The sequence below is a fragment of the Leucopleurus acutus genome (genome assembly GCF_964270905.1).
Source record: "Leucopleurus acutus genome assembly, chromosome: 1".
NCBI lineage: Eukaryota > Metazoa > Chordata > Mammalia > Artiodactyla > Delphinidae > Leucopleurus > Leucopleurus acutus.
The window spans coordinates 124,081,273-124,098,930 of NC_139142.1; the positions used below are offsets into that span (position 1 = coordinate 124,081,273).

The 17,658-nt window shown below is 37.1% G+C and overlaps 1 protein-coding gene across 1 annotated transcript in view; it reads left to right on the forward strand.

The window, feature by feature from the left end:
- Window positions 1-17,658, forward strand: part of UNC13C (unc-13 homolog C) — a gene marked incomplete at both ends in the record, with an annotated part of 586,714 nt that overhangs the window by 507,226 nt on the left and 61,830 nt on the right. Inside the window, 3 exons of the mRNA XM_082853041.1 lie at window positions 770-858; window positions 10,684-10,833; window positions 15,347-15,470. Of these exons, the coding sequence (XP_082709167.1) occupies window positions 770-858; window positions 10,684-10,833; window positions 15,347-15,470 (363 nt within the window). The remainder of the gene's footprint in view (window positions 1-769; window positions 859-10,683; window positions 10,834-15,346; window positions 15,471-17,658) is intronic.

The window sequence follows — 17,658 nt, forward strand, 5'->3', positions numbered from 1 at the left end:
CAGTTAAAAAGAATAATTGGCTTTTACATTGTAAGAATAAGCATAAAATGTCCTCTTGATTTAATTATTTTTCTTTTGCCCCCTCCTCCCAAAAGAAAAATTTTTAAATAAATAAATAAAATGGGAAACTTTGAATCTTGAACTCTGAGTTACCAGTTGGCATCCAGGAAGAAAAGTTAGCCCTGTCACCTCCAGAGAAACACACTGGAGCAACAGGATAATTGTTTATTACTTTTAATTCCATACTTGGAAAAATAAGGCACAACACAACATGCAAAAATTAATTTTTAGCCATTTTTAAAGTTTTCAATGGGCCTATTTATTTACAGGGATATTAAAAATGAAAATATATTTTCAAGCAACACGTATGTTCAACTAATGTATAACCACTTTTCTAAGTTGTGAAGTTATCAAGTTCTGTAGGATATTTTGTCATACCTTGCATCCCACTGCTGTAACCAACAAAGGCTTTGCTCTCTAGCTCTTTTTTGTATGCATGCTATGCATTTCAATCAATTTTTTCAAATGTAAGAACTCTTCAGGTTTCATTAGAATTATCTAAATTTTGCATTTGATTTCAAAGGTTAAAAAAAGGAAAGGAAAGAAAACAGTATATGTATATGTATGCTATATAAGTATATGTATGCTATATAAGTATATGTATGCTATATTGTTTGAAGTTTACCTTGTAATAAGCAAAATGTTCTAAGAGATAAAAGGCATGCTCTCTCAGAACTCCAAAGTAATATTGTTTATGGTCTCTTTGCAGCTAGATCCTGAAGCTAGTACTATTCTAAAAGAACTTCAGGTTAAACTCAGTGGGGTTCTGGATGAGCTCAGTGTCACTTATGGTGAAAGGTAAGTGGCCTAAGTAATTACTATCCAAATGTATTAGGTTTCATTTAATGATAATCATGCCTTCAACACTGTCTCTCTCCTCTGACTGTCTAAGTCCGTTTAACCTCAAGACTCAATCTAAGCATCACCTCCTCTGGAAAATCTTCCATGACCCTGCGATTTTATAGTGATGTCTTGCTGCTTGCTCCCCAGAACTCCTGCTCCCCAGTATCCTGCAGTTGAGTAGCACTTACAACACTATGCTCTAAGTTCTGGTTAACTTTCCTCTTTCCCTCTCTTTATTGTATGTTTCTTAACATCTCATTCTTATTTGCAATTCTAGTGTTTAGAGCTTAGCAATTGGCTGTTGAAAGAATAGAGGGAGGAGGGAAGGCAGAGATAAAATCCTCACATGTATAACAAGTATGAGTTGTGTTCATGCCATACACATCAGTGTGGTTTCACTTCGAAAGAACTGAACTCTTAACCCCATAACTGAATTAAGTCAGGATGATTTGTTTTAGGCTTTAGAAATGTTAATGCAATTAGCTCATGGGAAACTACTGACATATCTATGTTTTGTCTTTTTTTTTTTTTTTTAATTAACTTTTCTTGCCTATGGTGTGTTTCTAAAGAATGAGAAGTTCATCCTAGATAAACTTCATTTTGGATCTATAGGAAAAAGCTGTCATCTCATCAGCAAATGTTAAAATAGATTAGAATTTGTCCCTTATCGGTCATATCATTTGCAAATATTTTCTCCCATTCAGTAGGTTGTCTTTTCATTTTGTTGATGGTTTCCTCTGCTGTGCAAAAGTTTTTAAGTTTAATGAGGTCCCATTTGTTTATTTTTGCTTTTATTTCCTTTACTTCAGGAGACAGATCCAAAAAATATTGCTGTGATTTATGTCAAAGAGTGTTCTGCCTATGTTTTCCTCTAAGAGTTTTATAGTATCCAGTCTTATATTTAGGTCTTTAATCCACTTTGAGTTTATTTTTGTATATGGTGTTAGAGAATGTTCTAATTTCATTCTTTTACATGTAGCTGTCCAGTTTTCCCAGCACCACTTATTGAAGAGACTCTCTTTTCTCCATTGTGTACTCTTGCCTCCTTTGTCATAAACTAATTGACCATAAGTGCATGGGTTTATTTCTGGGCTTTCTGTCCTTTTCCATTGATTTATGTGTCTGTTTTCATGCCAGTACCATACTGTATTGATTACTGTAGCTTTGTAGTATAGTCTGTAGCATAGTCTGAAGTCAGGGAGCATGATTCCTCCAGCTCTGCTCTTTCTCAAGATTGCTTTGGCTATTCAGGGTCTTTTGTGTTTCCATAAAAATTTAAAAAGTTTTTGTTTCTGTTGTGTGAAAAATGCCATTGATAATTTGATAGGGTTTGCATTGAATCTGAAGATTGCCTTGGGTAGTATGGTCATTTTAACAGTATTGATCCTTCCAATCCAAGGACACAGTATCTTTCCACCTGTTTGTGTGGTCTTTGATTTCTTTCAGCATCTTATAGTTTTTGTAGTACAGGTCTTTTGCCTCCTTATGCAGGTTTATTCCTATGTGGGGGTTTTTTTTGTTTTGTTTTTAATGCAATGGTAAATCACATTAATGCACATTTTAATGCAATGGTAAATCACATTTTAATGCAATGGTAAAACACATTTTTGATGAGGTTCATTAATTTCATACAGAATTTGCTTTAAATATTAGTTCAATAAATGTTGACTTATTATTTGAAGCTATGTCTTCAGTTCTCAAATAAGACTGAAATTTACTCTTATGGAGAGGACTAGTTATCTCTTTGAATCTCAGTCATCAGTTATTAGTGTGTTTTGGAAAGATACATGCTTAACACACATTCATTGATTAGTTTTGCCACTCTTAAATCCGAAAGACTAAAACAAAAAAGACACTGAAAGTATCATATTTTTTCTCAAATGTAGAAATGAGGCAAAGTAAAGAAAAATCCTATGCTTGGACTTCTCTTCAGTATCAGAGGTGTGTTCATTATTTTCATGGAACCCCCTCTCAAAGTTTAAGTGCTGGGCCAGATGCAGCCTTGATGTATTGAGCTTTTAGGGTCGTAGCTCTGCCTTCTGCTTTGTGTTGTTAGCTGACCTGGATGATCCTGCATACTTGGCCTAAATGTTAATAAGTAATTTGAAGTTTCTGCTTACAAGGAGTTGGAGAGGCAGACATTGTCCCAGAGATTTGGGGGCTCGTTGGCTCTGACTTGGGGTGACACTTAGAGGCTTACCTCTCTTTATTCTAGTTGTAAGTTGATATGTGATTAGCAGAAGGACTGTTGCCTTCAGCTACAAAGGCAAAAATAGAGATTATTTAGCAAAGTTAAGGGAGATAAAAGGGGTCAGGAATAGCTAGAGGTGTTCAGAACCTTACGGGAAATAAGATGACTAAACAGAATAGAAACTATAATTAAATAAAAAAAGGATATTCAAATTATTTTCTGTAATGTATCCAAATCATCCCCTGAACAAGTACTTTTTATTCTGTTTTGTTTAAGATTGGGGAATATTCAGGTTACAAAGGCTGAAATATATATTATGATTGGAAAAACTTAGCAAACTTCAGTTATGAAATAAGGAGAGATGCCTTTAGGAGGGCACTTGAAGTACTTTAGTCGTATGAAATCAGCTATTTTAACCTAGATATTGAAACTCCTCGTCACCCTGTTTGTATTTCTTCATTGTTTTTTAAATATAGCTCTAAGAGAGCTAGGATTATTGAAGTAAACAGGCCACATGTCATGCTTTCCTTATAAAAAGAATAATTATTATATCTTTGTTGCCATAGATTTATTTCCCATACTGCCAACCAGGTCTGCATCACACACTCAGGGTAGGTGGGAAGTCCATAAGGATCAGTGTGATCATGCTGTGAAGTCAAACTGGATAATTTCATGCTGGACTTTATGCTGTGAAGTCAAACTGAATCCACCCTTCTTACAGTCTAAATTAGTGGTCTAGAGTTTTAAAGTTAAGTGCATAATTAATTGCCCCAAATCCATTTCATCTACCGTTATTAAAACCCACAATTAAATTATTCTACCCTATGTAGCTGGTAGGGTGATTTTTCAGGAAAGCCAGGACAGAGCCAAAGCAAACATCTGAAGCCCGGGTCCCCAGGTTCCTGATAACATGCAAAGGGCACCCACCTGGGAACTGAGACTCAGCAACAGGACTTCAATGATATCTTAAGGATGTTCTTAACGTTTTCAAAACCTGTGCCACTTAGGTTTCTGCTTACACGCATTTTGCAGCTTGGTTTTTTGATTTATTACATTTCTTTTAATGATATCTTTGATGCCAGTGGCTGGCTGGATTAAGTAGATTAAAAATTTAGGAATATTTCATAGGATTTCTTCTGTGTGTTTGGCATCTTGAGTGCTCACAGACTCTGTCACTATTACCTGGTACTGCTGATTAATAAAAACTTTTCAACTATAAAACGGATAGAAAAAAAAGACTCTTTAGGTGAATTTACCAAAAATTGATAGAGACAAAAGATTTTCGGGTCAAATGCAGGTGTTGATTCACCCTGGATTCATGCTAAGGTAGAATGTCATTCTCTTTCATTCTCTGGTAATCCTTCCTCCATATGCCCCATCTCCCCACACAGAGCTGGCTTCTGGTGGGTGTTTACCATATGGGTCTGTTGTAAGAACCTGTTGGTACATTTTTGGATCATGAGTATCATACCTTCTGCTCAGTCTATCCTCCAGCCCAGTAAACTGATTTGAGAATAAGTTCAAAAGAAAGTAGCTATTTCAAAGGTGATCATTACTGCAGTCAGCAGGATCACTGATGCCCAGTAGTAAATCAACTAGGTCAAGTTTTCCAACATTATTTACCTTTCCTTTCTCTTGCCCCAAGTATCTACCACCACTACCCTTCACTATATACACCCACCACCATCACCCCCTTCTCACATCAGAAGCCCGGGTGTTCTTCACTACCCCCAATGCCACCCTTCCCCCCAACCACTACCTGACAAAAGTCCAAAGGCAGGTCCAGCCAGAAAAAAGCCAAGTGGTTAGGCATTCAGCTTCCTTTGAACCTAAACCTGAAACAGCATATTCCATTGAATGAGATAAATACACAGAGAGCCAAGAAATGAACCACATCCACAGAGGCAAACTGAGATCCAAGGATCAAAGAGCCAAATGCAGAGGGACAAAAATGGTGGTATCACTAGTAAAGAAAGTCACAGAGAAGTCAGGGGCCAAAGACAGAAACAGCCAAAACACAATGGTGGAAGTAGAATCAGGCCTTGACTACGTGCTCAGAAATACGGACCAATATTTATAAACCTGCTGTATCAGGAGCGAGAAAAACACCCAAGCTGTGATAATTTAAAATATATCAGACTTGAGGATATGGGGAGGGGGAAGGGTAAGCTGTGACAAAGTGACAGAGTGGCATGGACATATATACTCTACCAAACGTAAAATAGATAGCTAGTGGGAAGCAGCCGCATAGCACGGGGAGATCAGCTCGGTGCTTTGTGACCACCTAGAGGGGTGGGATAGGGAGGGTGGGAGGGAGGGAGACGCAAGAGGGACGAGATATGGGGACATATGTATATGTATAGCTGATTCACTTTGTTATAAAGCAGAAACTAACACGCCATTGTAAAGCAATTATACTCCCATTAAGATGTTAATAAATAAATAAAATACATCAAAGATTTCCCATATTAGGTAGTAAAACCAAAAACTAGAAAAATGAAATATTTAACAACAGACTATAATATTTTTATAATGTAAATTCAAAAATAAAGGGTCAAATATGTGCCATAAGAATAAGGAATTTTGGGCTTCCCTAGTGGCGCAGTGGTTGAGAGTCCGCCTGCCGATGCAGGGGACACGGGTTCGTGCCCCGGTCTGGGAAGATCCCACATCCTGCGGTGCGGCTGGTCCCGTGAGCCATGGCCGCTGAGCCTGCATGTCTGGAGCCTGTGCTCCGCAACGCGAGAGGCCACAACAGTGAGAGGCCCGCGTACCGCAAAAAAAAAAAAAAGAAGGAATTTTATCTGTTTTGTTCATTGATGTATCCTAGTAACTGAGACTGGCACACAGTATTAATTAAACATTTGTAGAATGCATACATACATTAATAAATATTTATATTATTTCTGTTTAATGAATAATGACAGCATTATATAGTGAAACTTCCTAAACTTCTATATAAAATGTGAGGAATTGATGCATTTGGATCCTTCTTAAATAACATGAACTGTGTAATCATTGTGTGTGGAGAAAGAGGAATGGGACTGACTTGATTTCAATACTAAAATCAACTCCCTCCTTCTCATCACCATTCCCATGATGTGATCATTTCCCAAATTTTTATTTACCCCCATTATCCTAACTGGCTTTTTTCTTGCCTGCCTGAATGTGTATTATAATTACTCCTATTGTTGGAGGTACGAAAGTAACAGACAACATAGAGGAATGGTGGATATGCTGAAGGTCTCCACTATTTAAATCTCTTACTATTTGCTGCTCCCTCGGTAGGAACCACCAAACCTGGTGTAGAGGATGTGAAGAATGAAAACAGTAATTCTAAGGCTTACTCTTCACAGTCTTAATCTTTTTTCTAATCTTTCCTTGGGTGCTTGCCTGTGTTGGGTTAACAGTGTACTTAATAATTTAATGTTGGATTGTGTTTATTTGCTATTAACTATCAGTATAATATCAGTTACTGATGTAAGCTTACGCAAGGAGAAATATTTATTACTCATATTAACATTATTGCTTCTATTGGTTAATAGATTAGTCCAGTGTAAAACTAGGGGTTGATTTGCTTATTGTTGATATTAAGATAAAGTTATTGTTGAGCTTGAATGCTTTCCTAATTGGTGGAGTTTTTAAGCCAACTATGGTGTTGTTTATTTACTCTCTAGATAAGGTTGTATCCATTTCTAAAAAGCTATACCTTTTTAGATTAACATTTAACAATACATTAAAATTTCTAATTTTTTTGTAATTTTAAAGTTAAACTAAGATTTTTTTCTTGGACAACCAGCTGTTACCAGGCCCATTAGGCTCGTCACCTCTGCTTATAAACCTTCTCACTATTTTGCTACATAGATGAGTTTGTTCTACAAACTGTTCATAAGTAGCTCATCTCGTTTCGGGGTATTTAGCTAAGTTCTCTTTGTTAAATGTTTACTAGTTAAATCATTATGCAAAGTGTAAAAGGGGTAAACTTTCCTTTTTATTACTTGTAATGCTTCTTTCATCATTCCCTTACGGTGGTGCTTTCTCTATAGCGCCAAAGGTTGTTTTAAATTTCTATCCCCTGTACTTTAAATGCTGAGTGAACGATTGATTTAATTTGCTTGTGTTAGTAAAATTTGTGGAGGTTTCGGCTAGAGTTGTTCAAAGTATTCATAGATTATGAAATCCCCTAGGTGTAAACGAGGTGCTTTTATTTAAGCTATGCTTTGATTGATCCAAGCACACTTTCCAGTACGCTTACCCTGACAACTTGTCTCCTCTCATATACTTGGTGTTTGTTAATAGATTATAGGAAGTTGTTATAATACTTGAGGATGGTGATGGGTGGTTGTGTGCGTCCTTCATGGCCTTGTTCAACTAAGCACTCTCTTCTTAATTTACTACTAACTCCTCCTTTGGTTTTTAGTTTTCATAAAAACTTTCGTGTGTGAGAAGTACATTCTCGAAACAGAAAATGCAGCCCATTTCTTCCTATCCCATAGGTTACACCTTGACCTAACTTTTTATGTATAGTATTTATGCTTACTTTTATCCCTTTTTAGGGTTTGCTGAAGATGGCGGTATATAGACTGAATTAGCAGAGCTTGGTGAGGTTTATCGGGGTTTACTGATTATAGAACAGGCTCCTGTAGAGGGGTGTGAAACGTTGCCAAGTCCTTTGAGTTTTAAGCTGCTGCCAGTAGTACTCTGGTGAATAACTTTGTTATTATAATTAGGGTTTAAGGCTAAGCATAGTGAGGTATCTAATTCCAGTTTGGGTCTTAGCTGTCGTGTAATCAGGAAATACTAAGGTCACTTTCATAGTTTATTTTAGCTATGGCTTTTTAGGGTTTAGTTAGAATTTAACTTTATTTTTTATTACTCTATAACAGGCTTTACGCCGGTTTTCTATTTATTTGGGTTAATCATATGAGCAAGATGGCTGGCACGAAGTTTACCAACCCTAGATAATGTAACTTAGTCGGACTTTCATTTAAGGCTGAATTTTTATCACTGCTGTTTCCTATAGGGGTGTGGTTAAGGTGTTATGAGCTACTACCATTAGTGTGCTTGATACCTGCTCCATTTAACAGTAATGATTTAGAGAGCATTCTCACTGGGGTGCGGATGCTTGCATGTGTAATTTTATTAAAAACTAATAGAAAGGCTGGGAACAAACCTATGGAGTTAGTAAACTCATCTAGGCATTGTCAGTGCCTTGCTTTAGAATTTAAGCTACATTAACAAGTTGTGTTTATATAATGATGTAACATGTATATAGTTATCCTGTATAATTTATGTTAGATTTAGTATTAAAATTTTAATGAAATGGCTGATAGATCTAGGGAGATGTCTGTCTATATAAGTGGTATATGTCTAAGTAATTCATTGGTACAATTAGGGTTTATTTTCTAGGTCTATCTTACTTTGAGCACTGAAATGTTCACGCTGTCAGATAGATTAATTAAATTCTATGTATTTATATATTCCTGTCTTGTTTTGGGGGGTTGGTGGGGCATTATAGGCATGTAGAGCATAGGGTTTAAGTGGGGGAGGTCATGGGGTGTTGTTAAACAGGTCATTTATCTGTTCAACACGTTTAATAGGGGTGGGTGGAAGGAGGATGGTCCATTGATACATTCAGCCAATATTTCTTGAGGAACTCATGGTGTGGGTATATAACACCTAAAAAAAACAGTCCTGCCCTCATGGAGCTTATATTCTATTTGGAGCAATAGACGACAAACAAATAGATAAAAACTATGTAATGTGTCAGATAATGGAGAATGCAATAAAGAACTGTAAGGAAATGCAGAATGATAGGAATTTCATTTCAGGTGGAGTATTTATGAAAGACTTTTCCGGGGAGGTGACATTTGGCTTATGCCTGTAATAAGTGAGGGACTAACAGACCCATGAGAAATTGCATGGAGGAGGGAACATAACAGTGGCCATGAGATAAGAGTGTGCTCAGAGAATTCTAAGGACACCAGGGAGACTACTGTGGTGGGACTGCAATGAAGCAGAGGGAATAGTGGCAAGAAATGACATCAGGGAAGTTTCCAGGGCCAGAATATGTTGGATTTAATTAACTCCATGAAATACATTCCAGGCTTTTTTTTTTTCCCCCAGTGGATCTGGAAGCCATTGAAGGTTTTTAGCAAGAGAGGAACATGATCTGGTTTCTATTTTAAAAGATACCTGTAGAGGGTTGAACAGAGAGATAATGTAGGAAATTATTACGCAAGTTCAGGTGAAAGATGATGGTGGCTTGGTCTGCAGTAGCTTTGTGGAAGTAATAATAGATCCTCAGATTTAATATACTTCATAAAGATTTTCTGACAGATTAGATGTTGAAAGTTTCATTAGATTGGATGAGAAGAATTCATTAGACTTCTATCTAAGTAAAAAGGCTACATAGGCGGTTTAATAATGGTTTGTATTTTAGAGTAGAAGTCATATCTATAGATGTATATTTGGCAATCACCAGTATACAGACGGTAAGAAAATCATGAGACTAGATATGATTGCCAAGGAAGTGATTTTTTTAAATTATTTTATTTTATTATTTATGTATGTTTGGCTGCATGGGTCTTCGTTGCTGCACACGGGCTTTCTCTAGTTTCAGCGAGCGGGGGCTACTCTTCATTGCGGTGTGCAGGCTTCTCATTGTGGTGGCTTCTCATGTTGCGGAGCACAGGCTCTAGGCCTGTGGGCTTCTGTAGGTGTGGCACACAGACTCAGTAGTTGTGGCTTGCAGGCTCTAGAGCGTAGGCTCAGTAGTTGTGGCGCACGGGCTTAGTTGCTCCACAGCGTGTGGGATCTTCCCGGACCAGGGCTCGAACCCGTGTCCCCTGCATTGGCGGGCGGATTCTTAACCACTGTGCCACCAGGGGAGCCCCACGGAAGTGATTTTTGATGGAGAAATGGTGTGGTCCAAGGATTGAGCCTAGAGGTGGGATTGCCAATGTAGGGTTGCCAGATAAACTACAGCATATGCCCAATTAAATTTGAACTTCATATAAAAATGGACAATCTTTAGTATAAATATGTCCCAAGTATCACATGGGGCATACTTACACTAAAATTATTCACTATCTGAAATTAAAATTACCTAGGCATTCTGTGTTTTAATATGCTAATAGTCTGGCAACCTTATTATAATAGTTAGAGGTCAGACAATGGAGAAGGAGCAGCTAGTGAGGTTGGAGGAAAGCTAAAGAGGGTGTGGAGTCCCAGAGGCTAAGTGAAGAAGGTGTACCCAGATGCAAGAGTCACTCACAGTCATTTTTCCAAAAGATGCTCAGAGGGACATCTCAGCTATTACTGTGAGTGATGGGAGCCGAATGATCTCCCACTCAAGTTAATTCGACCTGAAAAGCATCAGTCTTACCTACTTTACATATAAGCGTTCTACGTAAGCTTTCATTGCAACAAATTTTTTTGCAGCTAAACAATAAGTTTGAAAACTAATGAGCAAGGGCTATCACACCATTGCAAACAGATCAAACTCCCTGGGGTGAATTTAACAGACACAGGCAAAGGAAGGCATAAATGTTTGCTCTTATTCCAGAATTTATATTCTTTATTTTCAGTTTCCAGCGTATCATTGAAGAGTGCATAAAACAGATGAGTTTTGAACTAAATCAAATGAGAGCAACTGGAAATACCGTATCTAATAAGAACAGTACAGCCATGGATGCAGAGGTTGTATTAAGACCTCTCATGGACTTCTTGGACAAAATGTAAGTGTTCTACCCAGTTTCCTCTTTATTTGCTGCCCTCAATTTGGCTGATACGAATTTGAGAGAAAAAAACATTTTCCTCTATGTAGGACAGCTTTAAAAGGGCTTCTACAGAAATAGATCAATTCACTAAAAAAGAAAAACTCTTAATTCATTACTAGATGGAATGACTATGTAGAGAAAAGGAAAAATGGAGAGGAAATAAGTATGGATAACTAAGGAGGTTGCTGCTCTGAGGCATAGAGAGATTTAGGATTTCATGCTTCTCAGATAACATATTGTTCTGCAACTTCTTGGACATGGAGAAAGAAAGACTGAGTTGACTCCAGAATATCTGATTTCATGTCAGAAACCTGCTGAAGAAGAGAATAGCACAAATGTGACTACAGTTAATTCAGCTCAGAGGCAAGTAGATTGCTGCCTCACCCCACCTTCTATAACTATTTACTGAGTGTCCACCTGTTTCAAACTCTAATCTAGGCACTGGACAGTGATGATGGAGAGTCAAGGTCCTTGACTCCATGGAGATTCCAGTCCAGTAGTGGTGGGAGCGGGTGGGAATGAAGGTCTTTATGACCAACTAAGACAGTGTTCTGAACCAAAAAGGTTGGTTTATTTTGCTTCTGTTCCATCCCTCCTCTTCGAAGTTCTAATTTGGTAAGTTTGGAGTAGGGTCCAGGCACCTCCATTTTAAAGTGTGTTCACAATTGGCAACCATTGATCTAAAGCAGCAAGAGGTATGATTTCTTAAATGGTGATACTTAAAACCAGAACTGAAGGTAGAAAAGCAAAAAATAACTTTGAATGCCTACCATGGGACCAGTATTATACCTACTAGTTTACATATATTACCTCATTTAATATTGTTGTGGAAAATTAATTAATGCCAAAGAGACCAAGATAAATAAGAGAGATACAGTACCTTTCCTTAAAGATAAGGATAACAAAGAAGGAATTAGTAAGGAGAACCTCTTCTATATATTTATGACTTCTACCTTAATTCCATTTCCCTTTGCTTATGACCTTACTGCGTAAGTAAGACTAATGTTCTTATCACCTTAATTCCATTTCCCTTTGCTTATGACCTTACTGCGTAAGTAAGACTAATGTTCTTATCACTTTAGTTTTAGTATTTGGTAGAAAAATTAAGTCTTATTTTCTGTCTGCTATGGGGAAATATCTAGAAGATAGGTGAATAGGTAATTAGGTAGCTTAGCAGGAAACAGGCAAGTGGCGTAGAAGAAAAATGTAGAAGGGAGGAAGAAGAGAGAGAAGAGGAGGAAAGAGAGAAAGGCGTCTTCATATCTTTAGTTTCCTAATAGACACTTTTATCACCTCATTTCCTATATAACCCCTTGAAATTTGTGTCATCTTATATGGCTCTTTTCTATGGACAAGACTTAATTGAATCACAGAAACTACCATTTAGTTGTGAATGTGATGTGAGCGGAGGGCAGGACAAAGCAATCCTGATCTTCTTAAAACTCCTACTGGAATGCCTTCTGTTTTTGGAATTCCAGGCAGCAGTTTGGAGATACATCATTGATCATTGACAAAACCATTTATTTTTGCATATGCTATAAGCAAAGTTGTGGAACATACAAAAAGTTTGAAGTTATCCTAATACAGTTATCTACTAGTTGAGGGACCTTGAATCCATTTCATCATCTATAAAACAGAGCTAATACATAAAGTGGGTTGGCTCTTCTTTTCAGGATATTTAGATTCTTATTTTCCTCAGTCTTATTTTCTCTTCCTAATTATACTTTATCATATCATCATGTATGTAATTTCCTCTAATTCTTAGTAGAAAGAAACAGTATATAAAAATAGAAAAACATCAATGAGCTTTAAAATATGGTAAAAGATTTTAAAAGATATTATACGAGGCATGGAGAGTTGTGGAAATTTTCTGGGCTAATACAGAATGTACAGCCATAAAGCCACTTGTTAGAGGACTTTTTTTAAAAAGTTAGATATTAATTCTGTTCTCAAGGAGCTAAGAGTTTAGAAAGAAAAAATAAGAAAAGTAGAATAAATGCAATAAGGTGTAAAGTAATAATCTCCTGTTCAGATGGTCAGTAGAAATTCCACTTGGGTTGGGTCTTCTTTAAAGGCAGTTAGGGTTTAGATGTATGGACATAGGGGATGGGCGTTCCAGGGGGTAGGAAAAGCAGCTGGATATGTTTTCATGAGAATATGATCAACTGTGTGACAGGAAATCGTATTAGCAGCTAGTCTACATGGCATTTGAAAATTGTCTGGTTAATTGGTTCTGTGGTCAGCCAAAATAGATAGCTCAGGTTCCAAAATTTATGTGTTCAGCTTGCATTATCAAGTTGGTTAACTCTGACTAAATTAAGGAAGCAGTTGCTAGATTTCCCCTCTATTTTTTGTTATTTAAAATGAACGATTAAGGGCCAAAGTAAGTCTTCAAGGTGCTTTTGAGACAATCCCTTTAAAAATTGTTATATTATAAATGTATAGACTCTCTTTGTGCAGCCTCCTTAAATAAAACATCATATTTCTTTATGCTCCATTTTCTCCATCAAGACCTCACCACTCTATAAAACAAGCTATAAGGGCCATTTCCAGCCAGCAGAAATCCCATGCAGAGCTGCAAACATGTCAACAATTTTATTCCTATTGGTTCAGCTCCAGTTTAAACAGGGTTAGTTAGCATGCCAAGTACATCAGCTGACCATAAAAACAAGATCAATTTTTAAACTCAGACCTTTTGGAAATGGAAATGACACATCTGCTGTAAAATGGGCAGGTTTGTTGCGTCTTAAATCATCCTAGGAATTTCTCTGAGGGTAGGTTCTGCTGTTCTTCCATGACACATCATCTGGTTTCCACCCTATGTTCATATAGTGAATACCTATCTACCAGGAAGCTAAAACTACCACCTTTGAACAATGGTTTCCAAACCAGTGGGGCTACAGAGTTCCATAGCTATGCCTCAGGGACCCCCAACTCTCCTCTTAAACCAGAGGAGGTCACTTTCATGTACTTTTATATATTAGGTATCTATACACAGCAGTGATAGGAGAAATACTTTCTACATGAAAATGTGTTTGGGAAATCTCTCCCTTTGCCTCTCACACATCACATGCCTTTAAGTATTAATTCCTTAAACGTTAATTATATATTTAAATATTTAAAAGTCAATTCTGTCTCTATCAGAACCCAGTTTATAAATTCTGAGTCCAAAAGTACAGAGTACTTAGTAGCACTATAGAAAGTCCATGAGGCTACCTTCAAATATATGACCCCCACCTTTGGCCCTCTGTGCAACAGGTTTGATTAACTCTTATTAAAGGAGTCTCGAAGAGTTCAGCATCATATTATGGGTACATTCCGTAAATCTTTATGCAGCACTGTGCATTCATGTATTGCTGGGCCTTCACACACAAGTACATTTACCAAGGGTAGCATGGGGCATTGGACAATGTACTGGCTCTCAGCCCTCACTTACTAGCCTCACTTCCTTAGACAAGTTCCCCAACGTCTCTGAGCTGGGTTTTGATTTCTAAAATGGATATACTAGATACTCATATAATTGAGAAATCTGCAGAAGAGGTTTCTAAACTAAAGTGTTATATAAATGCTAGATGATGTTACCATCATTATCTCACCATGAGAAGACTTTGTAAGAAATACCTTAAACCTATTAAAGTTGGTAAATTGGGAATCTAGAAAATCTGAACTCAGAGAAAGAACAAATTTGTGCTGGCTGGAAATAGGTAAAGGGAGTCAAAGGGTACAAACTTCCAGTTATAAGATAAATAAGTCCTGAGGATGTAATGCACAGCATATATGTAGCATAGTAAGTATAGAAAACTATACTAAATTATACATTTGAAAATTGCTATGAGTAAAACTTAAAAGTTTTTATCACAAGCCAAAACGAAATAACTATGTGAGGTGATGAATGTTAACTAAATTTATGGTGGTGATTGTTTCATAGTATGTACATATATCAAATCATTATCTTGTGCACCCTAAACGTACACAATGTTATATATCAATCGTATCTCAATAAATCTGGAAAATAAATAAAGTTGGTAAAGTTTTGCTCTTGAGTGAAATCATATGCATGTTTGCCATGTTGTTATGTTGGTCCAGTGCCAAATAGTGATGAAAATGTGCTTCTTTGGTGTTTGGCCTGTACCACGAACATGGAGCATGTAGTAAATACAAGTCTGGAATGCAGGTGAAAATTGTGTACTTTGGGAGCCTTGATGTCAGTTTAGGATGCAATTTAAGAAAGGAAATACTCTGAATTCATTTTCTACCAAACAGTGAATTACCTAATGATGTATAATATGATGAAACAGATTTTTGATATTATGTATTTTTTTTCCGTAAATGAAATGAAATTCAGCACCTGAAAATTATAAAGACCTATTCAGGTATTTGAATATCAGTGCTGAAAATGTGAATTTCTGATCAATCAAATGATACCTCAATAAAAGACTTATAAGTGATTGTGTGTTTTATTTCATTTCAGATTAAGTCTCTCAGCAAAAATCTGTGAGAAAACAGTCCTGAAGCGAATATTGAAAGAACTGTGGAAGCTAGTTCTCAACAAAATAGAAAAACAAATTGTCCTCCCTCCTCTGACAGATCAAACAGTAAGTATTCAAACTAACATTTGATTATATTTTCAATAGCCCATCTAATTGTTTTTTGTTTCAATGAATGGTTTCGATCCAGACGAAATAGTAATTAAATTCATTTTGGGAAAAAGGGTGTGGTATGCACCTTGTACAAATCATGGCTTATTACAAGATACTGAATGTAGTTCCCAGTGTTAAAAAACAGGATCTTGTTGTTTATCTATTCTATATATAATAGTTTGCATCTGCTAGTCCCAAACTCCCAATGCAATCCTCCCGCACCCCCATCACAAATCAATTTTAAATAGTGGCAATAGCAGTCATACTTCACACTGGCTTGACATTTCAAACGTTATCTCTTGAAAAACAAATGTATCAAAGTTCAACTTGTAGCATTATCTGGTCTATTATGACCGCCCCCCCCCCCCCAGGGAAATAGATTTTTGATAGAATATGCCTGCTGTGTTTCTTTCTGCAATTTTACAGTTGAAGAAGATAAAGCCAACACTGCTATCTGGAATTTTTTTTACTTTTCCCTTTTGCTTTTATCTATCACCTTCGCACTTGGTGGTTAATACAGGAGACATCTTTTAGTGCATTTGAAGAATGTGATTGTATCATACACAGTGAAATCAAAAAGAACCAGAAAGATCAGTTGGCAGCAAAAGTCAGACAGTGGTCAAGTGGATACCCTGTCCAGCTAGCTCAGCATATCCTGAGCCAAGCGAGGAAAGAAAGAACCCTAACAAGCACCTGCTATGGAATAATTTTTTTGTCTGTGACTGAGGACGATAAGTTGATGCAAATAATGAGTAATTATAAGCTAAACTAAAATATATATTGACACCATTAATCATGCACACTCAGTCCATATTTATCCAGTGAGATTATATAGAAAATGTTTTCTTGTAAAGTGTTCCAAGGTGCAAAGATTCATATGTTTGTGTTGATTTACGGCCAGACAGTGAGTGTTAAATATAAATCACTTTGAGTTTTGCTTCATGCCATGAGTGTATGGTATAATCATTATAACCTACACGTGTGGGTAGCCAAATCACATACAGAAACACACACACCCCACATTCTCACACACCCCTTATTCTGCTATATTCTGTAACGCCAGTTACCTGTCACTTAATTTGCCAATAGAGGAATGATGTCAGTGCAATGTGCAAGTTGGGTTGCTTTATTAGTAAATTTTTCTAGGTGAGAGGCTTGGGAATATAACAGAAGAGTATATACTTCAGCAGAAAAGGAAAGAGCACTCAGCTTGGCTGCTACATAGGCAGGAGCCCTTTCATCCTGTTTTTAAAAAGATAAAAAAGAGGAAGGGGGCATACTTGCACATTGGTCTGGATCCAGATACATGCACCTAGCTTCTCACACATGGCAGGCTACCCTGTCCCTGTGCTCAGAGCTCCACTTCTGCAGGCATTGTCTCAGCCCACGTTATACTCTATTGTGCTGTTGTTTGGGGGTTTTTTTACATTTTTAATTTCCCTCGAGGTAGCCACCAGCTTCACTGAGCTCCCTTTGAGCTGTTCATACTGTCTCCCAAAGTAGCAGTTATTGTTTTTGATAGTTCTTTGGTAACAAAATTGCATGGACTTTGCACTGCCCCCTCCTATTTTCCCCAAAAGCCCTACTATTTCTAATGCACAATTTTATAGAATATAAGTTTTTTCAAGACTACATCTATCATGTTATAATAGCAGAAGTGCTGTATATGACATTTCATTTTTTGATATAAGATCTTCCCTAGGAAAGCTAACCATCACCTCAATTTTCTCGAACATCAAGATCTCCAAGTATGGATTTCTCAATGAATATACAGGCTCCAATAAAAACACGGAGACTACTACTTCAGAATAACTGGTTTTCCTTATTGTGAAAACATTCTAGGCTACTGTTGAGTATTCTAGTAGTGCTTCTGATGTTTATTCTGATGTTTTTCAAGCTCTCCCCAGGGCCTTGGGGTACTAGGGAAAACCTCTGGCTGAGGGAGGAGTTACGAGGGCAGGGCTCTGAGAGATTGGATGGCATGTCAGGTGGACCAGCTCCACCTTCTTCAGCTGTGGATCTTGACATTTTGCATAGATTAATTTTGGGGGGTGGGGAGTGGAGGGAAGTAGTTGCCTCTGCTACAAATAAAGAAAGAAAAGATAAAGCTCTCTGAGGTCATACATATACTACACTAAGCTGG